The sequence below is a fragment of the Acartia tonsa genome, chromosome 10 (assembly GCF_053477335.1).
Source record: "Acartia tonsa isolate MP-2025a chromosome 10, ASM5347733v1, whole genome shotgun sequence".
Lineage (NCBI taxonomy): Eukaryota > Metazoa > Arthropoda > Copepoda > Calanoida > Acartiidae > Acartia > Acartia tonsa.
Window position 1 is genome coordinate 18817918 of NC_137269.1, and position 25274 is coordinate 18843191.

Consider the following 25274-nt stretch of genomic DNA (forward strand, 5'->3'; position numbering starts at 1 on the left):
TAAATGAATCAGCAAAATCAAAATTTTTCTTCTTTAAAATATTGGCTGAAGGAGCTAAATTCATCTCGACCTAATTCCTTTTCAAATCCTTTCTAAACACAATCCGTTGATTTTAGATTACAGTAAAAAAACAAGTTTTATAGGAACAAAGTTAAATGTGAATTCTGGTCATACGATATTTGTAGACCCCGTCATATGCTTGAAATATTGGAAGGTAGATAGACAAGTTTCATAGTTTTGGTACACATCCAAAATATTTGATAATAAAATAACAAGCTTCACTGATTTCACAGGAGTGTGGCAAATATTTTATTAAATAATTTTATATTAGGAAAGAGTCCTATTTACCTTAAAAATATATTGGAACAATATTTATCTAAGCCCAAATAAAGATTTAGGTGAAACAAAACTTTTTAAATCTTTTAGTTTTAATTGTCATGTTTAATATTTGTGAATTAGTATTTTTATCACATTTGATTTTTCTAAATCTGTAGAATGTGTTTGAATAAATTATTTTGAATGAATCGTCCTCGGATAGATGTAATGACGTGTCCATGTTGTAAGCAGCTTCGCCCCCCAAGAGCATAAATTATGAAAGTTTAAGAAAATTAATAGTTTTAAACTACCGCCATAAAATGTTTATATTGTTAATGTCACAACTAAGCACTTTCATTTACTGTTTTATGGGTTTTACAATAATTTTCCATGGCTATAACACTTAAAAGTTTGAAAAATGTGTCTGTTAAAAAAGCAATAACAAGACAACCAACTTTTAAATGAAATCAGTGCATATAATTCCATTAATTTTATTATTATTTAGGCCCTTAGCATCTAGAGGCTCTATTTTCAAAATTGTAGGGAGGGAGAGAAGAATAGCCTAAATATCAATACAAAACATCATTCTAAAACTGAATAGCCTCAGACCATATAAGAAGCATCTCTAAAATGTGGTACTCAATTGGATAATTAGTTATTGAAATCTTAGGCTACAGACAACAACCTTACTACTTTATATAATAATCCTATTATATAAAGTAGTATGTTTTTTTTGTCTGTAGCGAAGGATCTCGCTAACCACTAAACCGATGTGGTTCTCCTTTACAGGGTGGCTTCTCATAAGTCCTGGGAAGGTTTATAACTATTTTAGGGGAGGGTACCACCACTATCTCAAAAAAATGGCCCCTATAAAAAATAAACCCTCCATAAAAATTTATTTTACTTTTTCTTTTAAACTAAAATTGAAAGTGGGGGGGGGGCTTCTTCTCCTTACCCTCAAGTGCCCCTAAAGGCCTTTAGGAGCGTATCCGCTAGTTATATACATATAGCACATGCATTGCTTTTTTTCTGGTTTAATTAGACAATTTCCCCCACCTTTCAGTAAACTTTTCATGTATGTTTTTAAGAGTATATTAATTGGATAATTATATGATATAGGTAAAATCATTAGTAAAGTCTGGCTTACTCATAGATAAAGGGAATAGGAAAATTAACCAAGAATTTATCTTTTCGTTAAGTTATATTTTTTAGTTTTGGGAAATAAGAGATTGTCTTGACTTATAAACTAACAGTTGAAGTTATCTAACAAACTAAATATCAATATGATAAATGATAAATTATCAGTAACCCGTGCTTGGTAAGCAATTCTGATTTTCAGTCAGTCTCTTATGGTCATTTTTACAATCAAGCCTCTCTATTTTATTATGTATAATCCTTTTAACAGACCTTATGACGCTAGGGTATTGTGCCTGTCCTAAATCGTTATAATTCTAATATGTATTAGGGTTTAATATAAATATTTATCATTTTCTTCACATTATTCTTTTTGTACTGGTATAAAATTAAAACTCAAGAGGTAGAATGACATCATACATGTGAAGGGGCTTACAAACACGGGGGAAAATTATGTATAAAATAGCAAATTATCGTTCTAAAATATTTTTTTGTTTTGAAGCTCATAATCAACGAATTAAAATGAAAATGTTTTTCAAAATTGGTTATTTAAAGTTCATGACATTATTTTTTTAATTTTTAAGGGATCATCTAGAGAATCCAGCGCATGATCCGCGTGTGATGGGATATTACACCCTAGGATTTCTAGGTTAATTAACATCCAACAGACAACCAACCCTTTGATTGTATGACCTTTGTGTGAGAAGTCCTAACCGTGCATGTTAATGAATGCGCCTGTTTATGGGCCAAGTCACTAACCCTGCTCTAACTATTTATTTCTCGCACCTGACATAGCAGCAGTAGGAACCATTTTTAACGTCTTTAGTTATGAAATTAAAACCTATAACCTCTCCGACGATAAGAGGATGTACTTAGAGTTTTTTTTTGGGTCCTATACTTCAATTGTACTTATTTGGCTTTGCCGTAGAGTTTAATAGTTTTCTAAGTGTACGTAAAACTGATTTTATTTTAAGCACATAAGAGACACTTCAGTAATAATTCTAGACAAATATTCCATGTCATTTCTGAAGTTTTATAGTCATTGTAGTATGACAGCAAATTGAAACGTAATCGTAAACTTAAATTCAACTGTAATTTAATTAAAGACTTCAAACCCAAGCATTTAGTTCAAGTGTGCTTGTAATGCTGCTTGCTCAATAATTGCATAATTTGGATTTGAAACCGATTAATATCCGCTGGATTAGCACCGGTTCTCAGCAATACTGAAAAATTATGTCTAGCGTCGTATTTTATCCAGTTTTCTTGGAATATAAATATTTACAATCATAAGATTAAAACCAGTTTTTTCAGCTCGTGACTTTGGCAACTCCTGGTTAAAAGAATGGTTTTAATCTTATAATTGTACATTTTTTATCCGCGGAAAGCTGTTAATAATACAACAAGAGAAATAACTATTCCAGTATTACTTTACAACTGATTAATATAAGATTGGAATAAGTTCACTTTCTACTAAATGCTACAAATTTACGTTCAAATAAAACAATTGACTTTCTACCACATAATTATTATACTGGGTTGTTTGTTTAGCTTGATTGTAGTTGCACCTATTATTGTATGGAAGAATGATAAAGAACCATATCATTAATATTAATTATAACACAATTATTACTTATTGTTTAGTAAGAAGTAATATGGGTTATATGAGAAGACGTTGGCCAGAACAAGACAGAGAGAGGGCAATGAAACCTAAATTAATCAACACCATTTTCATTCCCCTATATTCAACAGCCCCTGAAGCTATAATGGAGGATTTTCTATGAGGATCAATTGTCTCCAATTAAAAAATTTATTAGTAAAATATGTGAAAGACTTTAGGCAGGAAAACATTATTTCTTGTCCACCCTTCAGCTGAATAAATAGCTTTCATGGACCATCCCTATCTATCTTTTGGACTTAAAGTCAACTGTACAGAACAGCTAAACTCAGCATATAACATATAAATATTATGCTATGAAGATATGAAATTGATAAAATATATTTTTTTTCAAAATTAGTGGATCTTGAGTAAAAGGAACTTAGGGCTGAAGATCACCCTTCCCTTGTGTTTATATATTGAAAAGAATAAGCGAAAAATTAAATTTAAAAACTGGTTGTTTTACGAGAGAACTACCTTATTTAGTATTCCAAAGATTGCTTTAAAAGTTGCCACTATCTATTTCTCTTTCTTGTTCTCTACTTCTCTCCACTCACATTTTTCTTTTTTTACTTACTCCTGCTCACTTTCTCTTTGTATTTTTTTTATTGATCAATTTTAGGGCGGCAAACCCTTTTTTTCTTTTTTTGGGAGGGGGAGGGATTAACTTAATGCTTAATATATGAATATTTTTTCTAAATAAATTTATTGATAAAATTTAAGTATATTTTTTTGGAAAAGCAAAAAAATTTCTAGCAGATTAGGACAATTTAACCTACTCCCTCAAAATAATTGAGGGGAAACATTTGTTATTTACATGAACAGGGTTAATTTTTATGGGGTGGGTTATAAAAGGAGAACCACTAATTTTGTTTTTTATGGACAATACCTTTTTTTTCCCCTTTCTCCATTCTCTCATTTTCTTTCTTGTTTAAAACTTTTCTTTTTTCAATTTTGTTATCAAAGAAAAAGTTGAACTTTTTTACCATTTCTGGTTTATTTTCTACATTTAAGTTCTAAAATAAAAGGATGGGTAGTTGGTAGGGGAGAAATTATTTGGGAGATTTTTGTTAAAAGAATGATTGGACGTAAAATTTCTATAGATTCATACATAAAACATAAAGATTTATGGATAACATTACCTAATGAAAAGTATTATTTTGTTCATTGTTAAGTGGTTAATTTACTGCTTTATTGGTGAAAAATAAGGCTTAAATTTTACTTCAAATAACTGTTAGAATAATGAAAAATTATTATCTGATAAGAACTTTAAACATCAGGGTTTTTTTCAATAATGAATTCCTTTCTTTCTGATTTATTTTGAAAATGATTTACTACTTAAGAATTTTCTTTTTATTTTAAGAGAAGGGGAAAAACATTTTCCTTACAGCTAATTTCTTTTTTTCAATGAAAAAATATGTTTTATTTAATTATTTACACTATGTAATTGTGCGCTGTAATGTCTATCTACATATCTTCTCATCAGTATTTCAGTCTTATATCTATCTAACTATCTATCTATTTCACTATTTATCTATCTAACATTCTATCTACCTATCTCACTATAAATCTAACTATCTATTTTACTATCTGCAAATATCTATTTCACTACATATTGTTCTCACTATCTATCTTCACGACTATCTATCTATTAGTCTTGCTATCTGACTACATGTATGGCTATATGTCTTGCTATCTATCTAATATTCACCTGTTCTTCATCATATTGATGTTTAGGATTGAGCTTTTCTCTAGACCCGTGCTGGGTCCGCAAACTAAAATAAATTAATAGTTATTTCTTTCATCGTATTATAAACCGCTTTCCGCGGATATAGAATGTACAATTATAAGATTAAATCCAGTTTTTTTAGCCCCGAGGTGCCGAAGGCACGGGTTAAAAAACTGGTTTTAATCTTATGATTGTACATTTTTATATTCGTAGAAAGCTGGATATAATCCGGTTCCTATCCACCGGAATCGAAAGAATACGAGAAAACGTTATTAACTCATTTTAAAGTAACTTAACAATAGGAAAATCTTTATTATCATGTACTTAAACTCTAATAGGAATGCAGCAACCAAATTTGATTTATCCTTTCTGAATCCTTCTAAATCACTTTATATAGTCGACTATTTGTATATCAATGATTTTAAAAATCCTTGAAATGGTGTAAATACGCTTGATGACATTTAGTAACATTTTAATTATAAAATATGTCTATGAAGTAATTCTATTGTTAACAAAACTAAAATTGATTAAATCAAAATGAACACTAGAACAAAAATCCAAAACGATAAATGTTTCTAAAATGTTAAAATGGAAATCAGTTGCTCATTACAACTCTTGATTTTTTTAACTTTAAAGTTTGTGTTATATACATATATTAATCAAAATTTCCTAAAAGTTCTCTACAAATAATTTGTATGGTAATTAGTGTAATACAATTAAAAATTATAATTAAAAGCTTAAGAAAAGACAGCAATGTAATTAAACAAATTATTTCAGCCTTTTTTTCTCTGGTCTAGAAAGTGAGATTTAAAAACTGCAGCATTTATGGAATAAATACTTTTTATAAATAATTTTAGGGTAAATTATGATTTTTTTAACTTAATAAACCATTTTCAAATTTTAGTGGCTAACTTTACCGCAACAAGCTGGGGAGGTTCAATTGCAAATAAATATTATAAGAATCTTGAAAATGGCATATTAATGAGATACATAATACTAAGTACATAAAAATGAAAAAGGTGACAAATAATTTTTGCTAAGAAATATTTGTTTTGTATGAACAATTTAAACAAATGCAGCTTCTTTTTAATGTGAATCCTTAGATTATAACACCAAGGTATCACAGTAAGGATTTTACTCTGCAATCACGCTCTTGTAGTGTTATACTTTTAAAAAAAAGACTATAGGAGCATTTTTTATTTATATCTTCAATTAGGTTAAAAGGGCTGTATACAGATTGTAGTTCATCCATTTCAGTTAATTTTAATGATTGTTTATTGTAAAAACTATTGAAAGACAGAATTAAATATTAATCCAATTCTAATTATTTCTTTCTTAGATGTTTCCTATGGAGGTTTGGTTTTTATAATTTTTTTTATTTTTGTTGGTTTAAAGAAACGTTAGATGTAAGCATGGTTTATTTTTATTAGCTTTATTGCTGTAACTTAGGTTTGCAACATTGCAATTACTCAGTCCACACAAAACTGCAAAAAAATTTATACAAATAGTTTTTTTTAAATATTATTTAAAACGGCGGCGATTTGGCATTTTTTCAAATTTAATGTTCATTAATTTACAATTTTCTTCTTAATAAGTTACCTTTGCAAATATTGCCAATACTGTAGAAACATTTTAATTGTAGATGTAAAAATATTTTTAGTGTGGGGTTGTTGTCATCAAAAGGATAAATAGCATTTTTTATAAAATGCTAAGTAGATAGATGGATAAAGATATCTAATTAGATACAGAGAGGAAGGGGACAATTGACTGTTTAATACACTAGTCCCAAAAGTTTTATGATAACGCTTTCTTATTCGTCTGATTAACAACTTTGGGGACTTAGATGAAATATGATTGGTTCGCTCATTAAGTTGAGTGTTCAAACGTTTCAACCACTAAGTTTAATCTACAGAAAGGGAAAATTTGTGTATCATCATTGGGGATGTACATCAATTTATCGGCCATTATCTTATCCCTTTTGGTCCCTAAAATTGGTACCTGGTATCTATAACATCCATGCCAGGTTCTTGTCTGTACTGTTGCTGACCACCTTGTGTTGATGAAGATCCGTTCGTCGCCCCCACAGGGTTCGAGTTAGAACCGTTTGTTCGCACCCCCTGCACCCCTCTTAGGGGGTTCTAAACATAAATACATTGATAGTTAGGTAAGTAACGAAATATTGATTTGGTTAACGTAGAAAATTTACAAAAATAAACCCATCAAAAATTATTTGAATTATTTTCATACTTAATAAAATAGTCCTACCTACCCCCCCCCCCCCATCGTCTTCCATATTACAAAAGAAATAATATTATAATTTAGTTGTGTTAATACTTAAGTTAGTTATTCAATTGAAAAGCGGGTTTGTCAAGCAATTTGTAACTTAAACTGACATTTTTGTAAGATATTTAGACCAATAAAAATGATAAAATGAATTAGTGATTTTAAACCTAACTAACCCAATATTGTGTCTAAATATCCTACATAAAATGCATATTACAAAAATCAGATAAAAAACTAAGAATAAATTTCTATAAAAATCTTGACATGTAAAAATTCACGAAAATGGATTTGGCATGCATATTAATACTTACTATATGGTGATTTCATAGAGAATTTATTATTTTAGATCTTTATAGATGTTCATTGATGAAGGAAATCTTTACAAGAATATAAGGAACCTTGAGTATTGGGTAAATGTTAAGGATTCGTTACCAAATATATTTTTAATAGCAACCAGTAAAATAATGTTTCAGATTGACAAGCCGACAATAAAAAATATAGAGCAGAAGTAATAATTTAGAGAAGAAAAATATGATATTCTCCAGCCATGACAATCAGATTTGATGTTTAAAATTCTGAGCACGCAACTGTATAGGAAATATAAATCTATGCTTCTCAAAAGAATAAAAGAGAAGAATTGTTTGAATTTTCAGGGATTTGGGGTAAAATAAGGCGGTAAACTCTAATCTATTTTTTTTTAAAAACCTTATTGTTTTTAGAGAGAAAAAATATATTTTAGAACATAGGTAAACATATAAAGAACAAAATTTTTAAAAGTGCTTTAAAAGCATATTTAAAAGACATATCTAACAGATAATCCATTGAACAGCAGCTTTGGGAACCGAATTTTACTCGATGTATTGTCCATGAAAAAATTGTGATTGTATATTTGTCTATGGTGAAAAATTTCCAACATAAAGAGAATACTAATATTAATAATATTCTTTTTATATTTTCTAACTGCTAATATTACAACCAATTTCTCACGAAAATCTAAATGAAGTGAAATTTAATATATTATAAATAGCTTTACAAATGATCTGTGATGCTCTAAAGTTTTGTTTACAATGGCAGGTTTTATTCTATATTCTAGTTTGAAAACTCCTTACATCAATGAAATGACTATACAATTCGAGTTTCAGTAGATGCTCCATGCACCCCACCTACTATTTTCGTAGAGGAAGACTTAAGAAAAATACAATCTCCTCACCCCTTGACCTCCAAACAAAAGTGCTGAGTTAATCAGAACCATCTACATGAATGAAATTTACAGACCATTATGTTAACTTATGGATTTATTTTTATTAAATTGTCTGTATGCTGAAATTATAATATAATTAATAATTATACAATCATGAGTTTTATTTTTAAAACTTCTGTCTATCAAGAATAGATGATGAAGTTTGATTCTTATCTAACATTTGAAAAAAATAATCTTTGGACTACAAATAACGTTCCAAAGATTTCATATTAAGAACTGAATGACATGCTGATAATCAATAAGTTACCGAGATAATCTTATTCCTTTAAATAAATATAATTATTTTATGTAAATCTCGTAGGAAGGTTTTTTGCTACAAGTTGTTGAGGACACATAAAACCCATTCCAGTCTTTTTGGAAAAAATGACCACTCAAAAAAGATTGACATGTCCGAAAACGTTTCTTTTTTTTCTAAACCAGTATAATTTAATTAGGGAAAACCCCATCAATTTTTTAATATGCAAAATAAATTATTATGAATATCAAAGCCTAAGAATATAAATTATATCTAAATTTCCCAGATTTGTAAATGCAGACTATTCTTCTATTGCCATATAAAGAATTCTTTAATTTGGGGATAACAAGAAACATATCTCTCACTCAAGTTCAGAGAAATATGGGGAGATAAATCAGCCCAAAAAATTTATAATTGTTTTGATTAATGTTTTTCTGGAGGCAAATACTCTCAGGAGTTCAGATGTACCCTTCCCCAAAATAGTTAAAAACCTTTCTTTACAATTGTAAATGTTTTATCATGAAAACATTAAAACTGAAAATAAATATATTTGATTATTTCTTTAAATTTTTCAGTAAATTTCATTACCATTTCCTATATCACTGTATTAGAAGAATGTATAAAGTTATTTTATAAGGATTTGCAAACATCTGAAAAGGTTACCTTTTTAAATATTAATCTTTCTATCCAATATGATGGAGGAGGGAGGGAGGTATAAACTTTAAACTTTTACATGTCTAAATAAAAAAATTGTCCTATCAATTACCTCATTAGCCTGCTGTCCATGAAACTTTAACGTCAGGTCCAAACTCTAAGGGGAGCCAAATATCTCCTTTTCCGTCGAAACACCCGGGGTATTTAGATAAGTGACACTCATCAGCTAACCTACTATTTGATGGCTAGAAGTCATTAGTGTTCATGGTAGTAAGTTGCGCCTATTTGTGGCCAAGGCATTCCCCACTTCTCAACATAGCAACAGAAGGAACCATATTTAACGTTTTTAGTTATGACGCGGTGTCCAGCCGAGATTCGAACCTATCACCTCCTCGAAGACGAGCTGACGCTATATGTTGAGCCACGGTCGCGGGTATTAAAAAAAGTCTCTGTCCTATAACCTATATAACCCATTAATAAAGTCAACATGAAGTAGTTTTGCAAAAATTAAAGAGAGAGAGTTTCTTATTTTGTGAAAAAGTTTGGAACTCTGATATTTGGTAAACTAAGAGACAAATTAGATCTAGAAGTAACATTAATATTTTTCAGTTATAACAATAATAATTTCAACATTAAAAAGAGTTCATATTAGTTTTAAGGCACTTTGCGCTAACAGCTGATCCCAAAAATGTATATACATATTTCTGTAAAAGAATTTAGTTCTTAAGCTGTCACTCTAGTTAATTCTAATATAAAACTTAAAGTAAGCATCCTCTCTTCAGAGGATACTCCATGCCTAACACAGAAAGATGTTAAAAAACGTAAATATCAAGGTTTATTAGAATAGAACAGATCAATATGTAGTTAATATTTCAGCTTTATAACAGAACAGCAAACTATAATATTGAAATTATATTAATAATTCGAGAGAGTAACTACAACGTATTTTAACTTATGTTTTAAAATTAATGTACTTCCAACAAGGATGAACAAATTAACTCTTGTGTAGAATAGGTTAGTTTAAACACCGTTGTACCACCCAATCATTATTTAATATAAACCTGATATAGACCATTAAAGTTTGTAAGTCAAGTAAAGTAGGACGATTTTATATCCTTTTAATTGACTGTCAAATGTTTCCTTAAAAACTCAAAAAGCTTCTGTAATACTTATATGCTTAATACTAATCTCTTTTTTGTTGGTATTTAAAGTTTATGATTGTCCTTTGAAGAGTTGATTGTATTGAACTTGGCTACTCTATGAAACAAGAAATATGAAGAGAAAAACTTGCCAAATATTAGACAACCAGCCTTTTTCAGCGACACTGACTTTTTTGTATAAAAATGATAAATCTAATATACATTACCGATTCAAAGATTTACATTTGCCTTTTACAAAATCACCAAACCCCTGAATTCTTTTATGGTTCTAAGAGAGAAAAACTTTCAGGTACGCTTCGCGCACTCTTGTTGTAGATTCATCTGATAACTTCTATCTATTTTTCAACATCTTTATCCGAAATCCACGATTTTCGTCTTTAAAACTATACACTCTCGAAGGCCAAAGCAAAGAATAAATTTAATAAAATAAGATTTAGTGATAAACAATCATAAAATAGCACCTTGTAAAAAAATGAGCTTAGTTGTTTCTACCTTTCAATTATCATGAGTATTAACTTTGTTTTCATAAAGATAATTGAATGGTAATAATCAAGAACTTATAATTTTTTATAATTTAATTTGAAGGCAAATTTAAAAGTCAGAATTTAATTTTTACTTTCTACATAGAACATTATAAAAAAATGAATATTATTTCAAGAAATAGAAAGAGAAATAAGACAGGTGCAATACAATAGAATTATAATGCTTTGGTTCCTATCTTTACGAAGAGTCTCAAAGAAAAAGGAAAAAACAAAAAAAATAAGTTTTTTAGATAATCAAAAATTTATTTTACATTGATAAACTGTTTAGATGAATACATGTCCATGTCCTATTGTAAGTACCAGGGATTCTAAAGGATGAGACAATCGAAAATTATTGGTGCTCATCCCCAATAAAAATAAACAATATTTATCCTCTGACAATTGAAAGTATTAGTTGTAATATTGGACACTGCTAGTTTACAATACAAGCTTTATCAAAGTCTCCAACGAATGAGAGAAAGTGTTTATTAAACTATAAGGTTCAATGTTCCCTTCCTCCCTGATAAGTACTGAGTATGCTCAATTGACTTTACAGAATGGCAGCACAACATTTTTATATGTATATCAACATTTTTACACGGATCAAAGGATAGTAAAGTGGAGAAGCTAGTAAAAGTGGCGGCACAGATTTTGGATGCTGTGAGTAAAAAATATGACGTAACAAAAAAAATTAGCCAATGAGAGGCCGTTATTGGCGGCATGCGAAGTGGACTCTCATTGGCTAATTTTTTTTGTTACGTCATATTTTTTAAACCAATACTCACAGCATCAGATTTTGAAGTCAAAAATTAACCATTGAGAGGTCAGTATACACTGTAATTGACCAAATGGTAAAATTTATAGTAGCCTCTCATTAGTTGATTTTTTTAAGTCACTATCTGTGCCCCCACTTTTACTAGCTTCGTAAAGTGGACACTTTTTGCTTCTGGATTGAGAAAGTTTTTGGTAGATCCTTTTTTTTTGGAAAAAGATTTTTTAAACCTATCCTATACTAAAAAGTATGATTCTTTGTATGATTCTTAAGATTTCAGTAACGAATGAATCGATTGAGTTTTCTATTTTGGGAAGCTTGACATGAGTCCCGGGATGCTTTTAGGCTAGATGTTATTTAAAGTTCTGCCTTTTGCCTAGCCCTTCGAATACAGAGCCCCTAGATTTTTTGGGCATAGCCGCTAGTTTTATAGAGTCAGGATACTTTATATGAAAATATCTACATTTTTAAAATTTATAGAAGAGATACTATTATACAAAATAGCAAGGCTATTTAATATTTTGTCTGTAGCTTAAGATTCAGGTAACTACTGACCAGATTGAGTTCTCCATGTTATGGAAGCTTTTCATTAGGTCTTTTACCTAATAAAATCAATATTTTGCTATATTTTAAAGAGCACAACCTAAAAATTCATTATTAGAGCTCTAAATGAAATTATTTTATTTGTACTCATTCCTATTTAATTGTTTAATTACTTGTCTTTTTATCTCGAATATATATGTGAACATTTGTGCTTTTATATGAATACATTTATAAACATTTAGTATTTTATATCAACATTAAGTGTCCCAAATTTTTTGCAAAAAATAATGCAAATCTCCATAATTACAAGAAAAAGAGATATAAAAAACTTTTGCTTAATTATATTCATGACATTTTACATGAAAACAAGATAACTGCCATAAATCTGTGCTAATTTTTTAATCAATTTCACTTATAAAGTAATTGTTAAAATATTGAAGATATGTGATTCTAGTTGATTTATTGATTGATTTGCTAAAGTTGCTCCAGTCGTCAAAGGAGTAGATTGAAACACAATTTTAAAGCCACTAGAGCATGGTATTAAGTACCGCAACCTCGACGAGTAAGGCAGGTGTCCCAAATTAAGTCACTTAATTGAAAGGGTCCTACGGATATTTTGTATTTTGACTATCTAAGTATCATTCTTACTTCACTGGTCGCTGGAAGGGAAAAGCAGTTTTTTGAAACAGGCTCTCTGAGATTATTACAGATTCTGATATATACATATATAGACAAATGAAAAATGCAAAAAACGAAATCAAAAGCGTTCCTTCTTGGGAGAAAATCCGGGAAAAAGATTTTAGCGAACCTAGTAATAGTGTCTAACTTTTTATCTTCGTTACGTAACAAAAATCCATCTCTTTTTTAGGGGTTTCCTTTCCCACCTCCCCTCTCATCCTTCGAGTTTTGTTACGTCACAAAGATAAAAAGTTAGACACTAATACTAGGTTCGATTTTAGCTATTTTTAACCTAAAATTCACATTGGCAAGCCTGCAAAGAAATATACAGACATTTTAAACATGTCATTGCTCAGCACCTAGAAGTGGTAGTAAAATGCTACGCATACCATTGGAAATCTCATAACCTTATATTGGTATATATTAGTATATAACGTTTTTGTACTATTATTGGTTTTTGAGCTATCCTCTGAAGTATACACAGGTTTAAAATATGCAGTTTTTTCTTGAATTTTAATTTTGAAACTTGTTACACAAACCTTTATTATATATTGGTTGGCACCTAGGAGTTATATAATTATTTTATATTGGTATATTTGTATATTTTGGGTGCATTCAATTTTAGCTTAATGAAAATAGTCTTTGAAATGTGTATGGTTTAACATTCTAGTAAGAGCCAAGGAGGGAGAGGTGGGGCCGGGGGGGGGGGGGGGGGGGGTTATACACTTATAGGCAATGAAATTAAGTATAAAATTTTGCTCTGGATGTTTTTGGGTTTGTTGTTATAGTTATTTACCTGATTCTCTTTGTAAGATCTCTTAAATGATTGAATCAACCAGTAGAAATATTTGAAATTGAATTTTGGCACTATCCTTTTAGTGGCTAGTGGTGTAAAACAGCTCCAAAACACTGAAATCTAAGGTCTGAACTTATTTTTAGAAATATCAAGCTAATTTTTTTAATGTAAACTTTTTTGCATAATTGAGCTGAGTAGCCACTGAGGATTTCATTTTGGCACTTTCATTCTTGGGGTTAGCGGTTTATAACAACCCCCAAAACACTAAAATTATAATTTTTGAGCCTATTTTTAAAGATCAAGCTGATTTTTTAATTTAAAATTTATTTACATAATTGATATACATAGCCACTAAAGATTTAATTTTAACACTTACTTTCTAGGGGCTATTGTGGTGAAACACCTTCAATTGTAAAGTTATAAGATCCAAAGAGGGGGGGGGGGGGAGTTTATACACTTATAGGCAATGAAATTTAGTATAAAATATTGCTCTGGATGTTTGGGCTTGTTGTTAATAATGTTAATGTCGTGTGGGTGAGTTGCACCTGTACTGAACAGTCAACTCAAGGCCAGACTCTTGGTCCTTCACCTCATACCCGTGGTACAGTACATTACAGACAACCAAACCTTTGATTGCACAATCTTTGTCTGGAGATCCTAACTGTGCATGGTAATGAGTTGTGCCTCTTTGGGGCCAAGGCATTCCCCCTACTCTACTTTTTGATGTCCTGTGCCGAACAAAGCAGGTAGGTACCAACTGTTTTTAACCTATTTTTGAAAGGTATATCAAAAATATACTCTGACACCTGTAGAATCATACTGCAAAGCTAAAAAAGAGAACAATTGCCCACATCGATTTTTATTAGGATTTTAAAGTTTATTTTTTACTATGGATTAAATAAATTTTACTGAATCGTGATGTTTCTTTCCTTTGTGAACCCGACAGATAAGCGTACGTTAAACCACTCAGCCATATCTGCGGGCTTGTTGTTAAGTTATCAACCTAATTATTTTTGTAAAATATATTATATGATTAAATATACCAGTAAACCCCAAGTTTGGAACTTGCCTTCTAGAGGCTAGTGGGGTAAAACTGCCCCCAAAACTACTAAAACATTAAGTTCTGGGCTTTTTTTTAAAAATATTGGGCTGATTTTGTTAATGAAACTTTTTTTTCAAATAAATGAACTAAATAATCATTCATTAAAGTTTAACATGATATCTTTGAAAATAAGCTCAGAACTCATAATATTTAAATTTGGGGGATGTTTTACCCTCTAGAAGAAAAGTGCCAAAAATAAAATTTTTAGATGTTTTACAGGTAGATCCAATCATATAAGAAAATTTAAAAAAATAATCATGTGATAACTATAACAACAAGTCCAAACAGCCAGGGCGAAATCTTTAGTGGCTATGTATCTCAATTATGAGAATGAATTTTAAATTTAAAAATCATCTTGATATCTTTAAAAATAGGCTCATAACTTATAATATTTGTGTTTTGGGGGGTGTTAAAACCAACTAGTACCAAGAAGGAAAATGGCAAAATGAAATCTTTAGTGACTACTCTTAGCTTAATTATGCAAAACAAAGTAAATTTTGGAGCTGTTTTACCCCACTAGCCCCTAGAAGGATAATTTAATTTTCAATATTTATTCTGGTAGGTTTAATCATATAAGAGATCTTACAAAAAGAATCATGTTAATATCTATTACAACAAATTTTATACTGAATTTTATTGCCAATAAGTGTATAAACTCCCCCCCCCCCCCCTCCTTTATTGGTTCTTACTACAAACTATACACATTTCAAAGACTATTTTCAATTAAGCTAAGATTGAATGCACTTAAAATATACAAATATACCCATATAAAATAATTATATAACTCCTAGGTGCTAAGCAATACAATTTTAAAAAGGTTTGTGTAACAAGTGTCAAACTTAAAATTCAAGAAAAAACTGCATTTTTAAAACTTGTGTATACTTCAGAGGATAGCTCAAAAACTAATAATAGTACAACAAGGATGACAACATCCATAAGTAGCAAAGCACAAAAAATTGTGGATGGGAATACGTAGAAGTAGATTTAAAGTGTATTTAGTAAAATCAAGAATAGATTTATTGGAGAAAATAAACACGAAACCTTGTTTTATTTTGTATGATGAAGACGGTTAAAGTAAATTACATACTAGATGCACATAACAATGGGGGAAAAAAATTTGAAACTGTTAATGCAAAAAAGTTTTAAAATTGGACCAAAAATACCAAAGATATGGGGAAATATGTCAAACATATAAAAATAGCCAAAAATCTGCTAAAAGGCAGTTTGGCCGCCATTGTTTCTTTTCTTAAAACACCAGAAATTTAAAGTTAATATCTTTAACTGAAAAATTTTTGAAAATTGGACTATAAGCACCAAAGATGTGGGTAAAAATGTGATAAATACAAAAATAGCCAAAAACCTGCAAAAAGGCAGTCTGACAGTCATTGTTGTTTTCTTCAAATGACAGGAAATTTAATTTTGATATCTTTAACTGAAAAAATTTCGAAAATCGGACCATAAACACCAAAGATATGGGGAAAAATGTGAAAAATATAAAAATAGCCAAAAACCTGCAAAAATGCAGTCTGACCGTCATTGTTGGTTTCTTCAAATGACGGGAAATTTAATTTTGATATCTTTAACTGAAAAAATTTTGAAAATCGGACCATAAACACCAAAGATATGGGGAAAATTTGGAAAATATAAAAAATAGCCTAAAACCTGCTAAAAAGCAGTCCGACCGCCATTGATGTTTTATAGTTAATTGTGCTACTTGATGATGGGAATGTTGTCAAAAAATTTCAGCTCTCTATCTTTTATAGGAGCCGAGAAAATCACGTTTCCCCCAATTCATTAATTACGGACGGACGGACGGACAGACGGACGGACAGACGGACGGATGGACATTGTGAATTATAGAGTAGCTTCGCTACTAAAAACGTTGTACCAATATGAAAACTAGAGGTTATGAGCTTTCCAATGGTATGTGTAGCATTTTTCTACCACTTCTAGGTGCTGAGCAATGACATGTTTAAAATGTGTATATATTTTTTTTGCAGGCTTGCCAATGTGAATTTTAGGTTAAAAATAGCTAAAATCCTTTTCCCACATTTTCTCCCAAGAAGGAACGCTTTTGATTTCGTTTTTTGCATTTTTCGTTTGTCTATATATGTATACATCAGAATCTGTAATAATTTCAGAGAGCCTGTTTCAAAAAACTGCTTTTCCCTTCCGGCGACCAGTGACTTACTCAATAATCTCCATTCTTACACAACCAGGGGGAGGTTGCGTGATTGTTTTGCGACTGCGCAATTCGAGTAATCATTTGGAGTCTTGAACCCGAACTCTAAATTCCACACCTAAGTGTGTTACCTCTCAGCTACAACGCCCCGTTCATATAGTTTGATTAATTATGATTCCTATTGGTTAGAGTGTCAACACTATCAGTAATAATGATTTTGTTTCATACAGTAATGGCTACTTATTAAAATATGTGCCAATGTTAATAGTTCAGTTTTGACAGGGTAAAAGTTTCACTTTAAACATATCACTAAAAGAAAAAAGGTTTAAGATTAAGATGCTGTGAGTATTGGTGCAAAAAATATGACGTAACAAAAAAAATTAGCCAATGAGAGGCCACTAAAAATTTTACCATTGGTCAATAACGGCCTCTCATTGGCTAATTTTTTTTGTTACGTCATATTTTTTGCACCAATACTCACAGCATCTAAGATTAAATGTAATAAATTAAGTTAAATAAAAGAAGGAAAAAGGCAATAAAGCAATAATTGTTGTATTAGTTTTCTATTTTTCTGGTTTATAGATTATCTTATAATACAAAATTTAGGAGATTGTATAAAACTTTCTTTAAATAATGCAAATTTAAATATGAAACAAGAATAAAATGTTATAGTTTTAAGTTATTTTGGGGAAGGGAAATGTTAGGCTGTATTAGGTACTTCGTAGCTCCGCAGGGTTAGGGCTCCCCCCCCCCCCCGATGGTGTTAGGCATAAGGGAAAAACTAACCCCTCTCTTCTTATAATTTATTTTTAAAAAAGGGAGTGTGGAGTTTCAGTGCTCTATAGACGCTTTGAAGGGAAAGTACCACTTGGTTTGTGTTGTGCACACCCCCCCAAGTCCATGTTCAAAACTTTAATGGATTTTTCTCATTTTGTGTAGGAAATATGTTTTACAAAAGCAACTTCTTCTGCGGAAAAACTACTCTGCACATCATTAATCAATGGGAAAACAAAAGTGGGAAGTTTGGGTCATGGGGGAGAAGTAGAATTGGTGTTTTTGAATTCACACTAACAGTGGTTTTCTTTTTAAGATTTCTAAATTTCTGATATTGTCTTCAAATTTTTAATGAACAAAAGGAGTATAATCTGTCAATTGTAGATAATATCAAACCTTATCATCCCCCAAAAAACAAGCTACCAGAAATTTCATTTCTATTTTATCAATTTTGGCTAATTTGAGGATTTTTTTTTCTGAAGAAACACCTAGCTTTAACTTAAAGTAAGACTAAATATCTATACTTTTAGTGGTGGTTCTACTCTATAGTTTTTTCACCTATCCCGTCTAAAACGTTTAAAGGAAACCAAATTTCTCTACTTATATTCAAAATAGACAGCTGCATATTTTGTAAAATTCATTCAGGTTGTCATTTTTGCTGTATGTTGGTAATGCAATGCTACAAGGATCGTTGTAAAAATGTGCTTTTCTCGGATCCTATTAAAGATAGACAACTTAGGTTTTTTACTAAAGTTTCATATGGGCGTTGAGCATCTACTCAACAAACAAGTATTTTCCGTCCGTCTGTCTCTTTCATTTTTTCGGGGAGAAAATAATAATCTGCTGGCTTTTTATCAAATTTATTAAACCAATTTTGTGGTCGAAGGTCATGCACTCTTTGACTTACTTCGTTACTATCTTTTTGTAGTTTCTTAGAATTTAGCTTCGCTGTCTATGTATGTTGTAATCCTTGTTAACGTCTTAATGATATTTCCTCAGACTTTGGACCAACCCATAATAACTATTAGAAGATTATATATCAATTACTCTTGTAAATTTCAAAAAATGTATTAATTTTTTCCATGTCAATATTATAAGGCACCATAATACTATGGTTAGTTATATCTATTTATGAAATTATCAATACATATGAAGGAGCTATTTTAGTGTGTGTCTATTTGAAAAAGAATATTTTTGTTTTGAAAATTTAATTAATAAAGGATGTATTTATCTGTTTTTAATAAAGTTAATCTATATTTGTTATGTAATAATCATAAAAACTTTAATAGGATTTTCCATATATAACAAACATATATGTATACCTATCTATTATAGGTAGGCCAATCTACTAGTTTAGGTATAACTATACCTGGGTATAACCTGTAATGATTCTACCTAACATTTTTTCTGCAGCCAAAACTGTATATAATTTATTTTATTGTTTGTGTATGGTGTGACAGTTTGTGGCATGATGTATTGTTTCAATGTGTATCATATGGTGGATTTTTTGGCACTATTACTAAACCATGACAAATTCTTTAGCTTAGTATCCAGCTAACATTTTATATCATACATTACAGCTAAACTATATATTAGGAACAAAGCATATAGATTTTTAAAGTAGGGATAATTATGCATTGAACAGCTACTCTATAATTATAACCAAAAAATGCTGTATTTCTATTTAAATTCTTAAATTTCCCGCAATTATGACTCAAAGCAAAGTCAAAAGTGTATATAATACCTAGCTACTTTAATTAAATCCATGAATTTGAGGGAGTTTAAAGGGATTGTCAAATATTATTTTTAATTTATTCAAGAATAGTTTCTCTATAATCATAAAAAATTGAAGTTATGCTTTGGCTATTTCAGTTATTTTATTGCAGTTTTGATTGAAAGTTGTATAGAAGGTTGAAGATAAATAAAAGATTTCTCTGGCTATGTAAAAGTCTTATTATTCTCAATAATAAAACTATTATATACATATAAGTGCCATAATGTCATCTTATACTAAATTAATTTTTCACAATTGTAGTTCTAGCAAAAGTAATAAAAATTAAGTCATAACTTGAGAAATCTTAAATATATGTTTTTGTGTAGCAAAGATCTTGATAACAGCTGAACCATTTGATTCTCCTTTACAGTGAAGCTTCTCATAGATCCAAGAAAGGTTTTAAACTATTTAGGGGGAGGAAAATATTGTTTCTAGAAAAAAATGACCCAATCCACTAAAACAAAACATTACTTTTTCTTTTAAAAGCTAAAATTAAAAGTAGAGGGTTGACTTCCCCATCTTACTTTCAACCTAGAGGCCGCTAGGGGCGTAACCTTAAATAAATAAAATAAAGTGGGCTATATTTTATAAAATGAGGTTATTTAATAGTGAATGTTAATGACAGACTTGAAGCTTCATTTAGATTCAAATTTAGATACACTGCTGTTTTAATTATCTTAATTCATTTAGAGTTTTGCAAAATAAAATATAAAATCCTATTGATATAAAGTAAATGTATCAATGAATGCATTTTTTCAATTTAATTAGTTTTTTTTGTTTTATAAATACTGTTAAACTATACCTATTCCCAGTAAAAATTGTGTAGTGGGACAAAGTGTCTCAAAAAATCATCCCTATGACGTCAAAAAATGAGGGAGATGAAAGGAGAAGTAAAAAAGAAATCCCCTGAAAAAGAGATGGATAATCCTTCATTTTTATGACCCTTTGTTGTCTCGTCCCAAAATAGTTGCATTTTATCGACTTTGAATTTTTATAAGTTAACTCGATTATAAGGCATTAACAAAGATATTATATTGGACTTGCCAGACTACTTTTTATAAAAAAAAATGTCATTAAAACTAGCAGTTGCTCCATTTTAATTCTACCAACTCGAATTTTCAATTCAAATTTTAAAATATTCTAAAATACTCAATAAACTATACAAATGTTATTTTTTATCATCGTTTCTAAAAACATCCAAAAATACTTTTTTTATATGAAAAATGACAATTGCACCATCTTTTATAATACTACAATTTGTCTAATCATGATGTTATTATGTATAATGTGTATAATGCATTATTTTCTCAGTTTATACTGCATAGCTTGGAAGGGGTTAAAAGGCAATTCGAGTAATTGCTAGGGAACACAAATTCAGCCATTTTTTTCCAGGCACTGGGGATGGTTTTTACTTTTTCTGTTTTGATTTTAATATCTAAATAATATTCTTTAGTCTACTAGTGGCGTTGTCCCTAGTCTAGAAGTATTGTGCTACAAGAGATGGGTAGGTTTTGATGAAAATAAGTAAAAATAATTTTCAAAAATAATTGTTTTTACCATTGTTCATAGGATAGGACTATCCATTTGTTAATTAGACTAAAACCTGCATTAGATCAAAGTAAAATTATTGCAAATTTAGTATGATCGGTCCTGCCGTTTACAATATCTTTCTGGACATATAAAAGGATATTTTAGACTACATCTATTTACTTTTAGTATTGAGGAGGATTTTTTATCGAAGTTAAAGATATTTTGTTGTAAAAATAAAAAAAAATATTATTTTATTTTAATTTCTATTCTTCTATAAATAAATGCCTACACCCTGATTTTAACTGCATTGTTTTCAGTTTCACAGATTTGTGATTTCCCATATGACTGCACAACAATGTTATTTCAAGGTTCACAGAACTCTCACAACTCTTTTTATAATCTTCTCTTTAGAACATTAACATTTAAATGTTAAAATATTCTTAGATCATTAATTCTCTCTCATTAATAGTATTTTGCATATTTATCTTTTATAGATTAATAATTTCTAAATACATCTAAAATTAAAAGATGGTAACCTTTCTCATTTCAATTCGATGCTTAAAAACTTTTAAAATAGTGTTTTATTTGAAATACAAGTATTGCATTATCTTTAAAAGAGTAACATCCATGTTTAATTTAGATTAATTAAAAATAAACATTTGACAACTCTGTTTAATGTGTAAATGAGCAAGTTACATACTTAGCATCCCTTTAGATACAAAGTCTAAAAAGAAAGTCTAAATAAAATAGATGGCAATGCTGTTTAATTTGTAGTATGAGCAAGGAAGGGTCTAAAAAATAGTTGGCATCCCCTAGTTTAATTTTTAGTAGGAGCAAGGAGGAGTCTGTAAAATAGTTGGCAATGCTGTTCAATTTGTAGTATGGGCAAGAAAGTCTCTGTAAAAAGTTGGGACTCCTGTTTAATTTGTAGTATGAGCAAGGAAGGATCTATATAAAATAGTTGGTACCCCTGTTTAATTTGTAGTATGAGCAAGAGGGCTCTATAAAAAAATTGGTAACACTTTTAATTTTAAGTATAAAAAGGATAGCTATATTAAGTAGTTGGCACCCCTGTTTGATTTGTAGTATATGCATTGAAACATCTTTAAAATAGTTGGCATCCCTGTTTAATTTGTAGTATGAGCAAGGAAGGCTCTATAAAATAATTGGCAACACTGTTTAATTTACTGTATAAAAAGGATAGCTATCTTAAATAGTTTGCACCCCTGTTTGATTTGTAGTATAAGCATTGAAATACCTTTAAAATAGTTGGCACCCCTGTTTAATTTGTAGTATGAGCAAGGAAGGCTCTATAAAATGCACTTACTCATGATGATATTGATATTGCCCCATTTTCATCAGATATTACAAGCATTATAGCCAATTTTTTATAATAGCCTATCCAGAAAAATGGTAAAATGTGAAATTGAAAAAGCATTATCCACACATGTCCTCGTGTTTAAACGCTTGAACTAGTTTACTCATGTAAGAATCATATATAATAGAATTTCAATATTAAAGCCTTAAGCTTTAAGCCTTTATAGTTTTAAAAGATTAATTTTGTTATAAATTGCTTGAAATAATATTGCATGTTCATATTATAGTATGGATATTCCTAAACCAGTTAAAACTAGACACAATTCTGTAATGACAAGCTGATATGATTGGGATGATTGGGTGAGAAAACTTGTAATGCCGCATCTTATCCATCACAAGAATGTCACTGTAGCTATTTACATGATAATCAACCCATTTATCAACATGTATTATAAATACTAACTAAAAAGTGAACCTCCGAATGAATGAATAAATAACCAAATATAAAATTGTTTATATGTATGCAAAAGTATAAATCACAAAAAAAGCCTAAAACTATCTCGTGACATATTTGAAGCTTCCCTAAAAATCACAACCTTATGTGTCTACTTATATCTTTGCATTAAAAAAACTTTAATGTGTTAGTCTAGTAATATCTCTAAAACAATTTTAAGGTCTTTATCAGGTTGAAGAATATTATTCTAATTTAAACAAGCACAACTCTCCTATATTTTTTGCCTATTTAAAATAGAAATAGAATAATGGGGAGAAAGCTATGATTGTGCCACTAGTCTCAGTATCACCTTAATTAAATCAAAGTTGTAAGCTATATTATAGACATACAGTGAACAGATAGCCAATACATAATATATATTTCCTATGATGCATAAAATCATTAAGAAATACATGCCTCAAAGAATTTCTTTAGAAGCTAATCTGATGACTATAATTTGATCAAATACTAATGTTCTATGTGGCTAATTACTATATATTGTTAGATTAGGCAATATTTTCTTTTAGTATTCTATCTTCTCTCTCTTTTTTATCTAGTAATCTATCTCCATCTCTTTTTCCTAGTATTGCTGTCTTAATTTCATTCCAGATATCCTTCCCAAGGATAATGGATAAGGAAATTTAAAAAAAGATAGTTTTCATGGATTAATTTTACCTCTTTTTTCATCTTATTCAAAAATGTAAAGTACCAAAGCAAACTTTACTTTTATCATCTAATTTTGAGCTGAAATTAGGTTACCAGTAGTCATTATTTAAACTCTAGTAATGTTTTATCTTTTTAAAAATTTATTTTCTTTAAAAATAGTATAAACCCTCCTTAGAACTGATACAGAACCTAGTAAAAAATTTTGAATTTGGGTAAAGCTATTTAAATTTCTAACTGAGCATTCTTATAACACATCCAACTACTCCATATTTCATATTTCTCTGAAGTTTCAAAATTATTTGTAAATTATCCCTTTTCCCTGAATATTCAGTGAGAGAATGTCCATCTCTATTCTTTGATTATCAGACATAATAAACCCACTACCCTTCAACTGGTACCCAAAATTTCCCATTGCTCTCCCATTTTCCCTTTTATTCTCTACCACATCCTCTGCTTTTTTAGACACATATATTCAACTCATTCTCTTTATTTCATACTTCCCCCCGCCCCCTCCCCCAACTCCTAACTCTCACAGTGTAAGAGGAGAAATTGAAAAAATCAAAACCAAAATTTGTCATAAAAAAGTTAGTAATTAAAAAAGACAGAACAGGATTTCTTGTAAGTCTTGTTAAAAATATCTGAATATAGGCAAAAATTCTATTAGAGCCACTTTTCTATTATACCTCTTCTTCTATTTTGGTTCTTAGCAATTTCCTGTCCTTAATTGGCTGGCTGGTGCTAGCTGGTGCTGCCTCATACTTACAGTCAATATCAAGATATTTATATTTACAGTTACAAAAATATAGGATTTGCCCTAAAAGAAATAGGAGTAAATCTCCAATATTCAATCCTATTGAGGGGGGTCCCTAATCCCATTAAAATAGCTTAGAACCATCGTAAGAATAGTGGATATACTCCCTGAAAAGCACATAAGCTAATAAGTTAGTAAGCTAGTAAGCGATATCATAAAAGACGGATTAACGAACGAACAGACAAACATTGTTCTATTTAGTATCATAGATTTATATATTAGTGAGAGATTTGTTTTCCCAACCTTTAATTAAATTATCCTTGTTTGGCATATTCAGAACTCATCTGACCATTCTAGCCTCAACAGGGATACAGGAATAGATAAATAACAACAAAATACACATTTCTACTATTAATGTAGATTTATCAAGATTTTAACAAAAGTAAAGCACTTTTAATATAGAAATATGATATTTATTGGCAAGTTTAGTAAAAAAATAATTTGTTGTATGGACATAGATCCTCCTTCCCCTGCCCTAAAGAAAAGAAAATAGAATAACACCAAGATTTTGAAAGTGTTGTTACTTATTATCCCTATACTCGTGAGAGCATTCTATTCTAAAGGGATTATTAGCTTTTCTACAATTAGACTGGGAGGCCACTGATAGACTAATAATTGACACACATTTTTACTACAAGATTATTTATTTACATAATTAAATTTCTTATGATAGAATATTCATTTTTTAAGTATAAATTTTGCTTATATTCTTTACTTGGTCATTCCTATACATAGCTAAAAACCTGCCTCCAAGCCGTTTAGGAGGTATTAGAAGAAATAAATCTAGTCTGTAAGATAAACCATCCTTTGAAAAGACACAGAGACACACATATTAACAGCTACGCACACACACTAAACATACACACACACACACTAGCACTAGGCCTAAT

General features: G+C 29.8%; 1 protein-coding gene across 7 annotated transcripts in view; it reads right to left on the reverse strand.

Annotated features, from left to right (window-relative positions):
- Positions 1-25274, reverse strand: part of LOC145329588 (band 7 protein AGAP004871-like) — a 98259-nt gene that overhangs the window by 62740 nt on the left and 10245 nt on the right. For all 7 annotated transcript variants that reach the window (XM_080173877.1, XM_080173872.1, XM_080173876.1 and 4 more), the window contains 2 exons: positions 6831-6970; positions 4815-4878 (listed from right to left, as the gene is read on the reverse strand). In XM_080173877.1, coding sequence (XP_080030003.1) covers positions 4815-4878; positions 6831-6850 — 84 coding nt within the window. In that variant the 5' untranslated portion in view covers positions 6851-6970. The remainder of the gene's footprint in view (positions 1-4814; positions 4879-6830; positions 6971-25274) is intronic.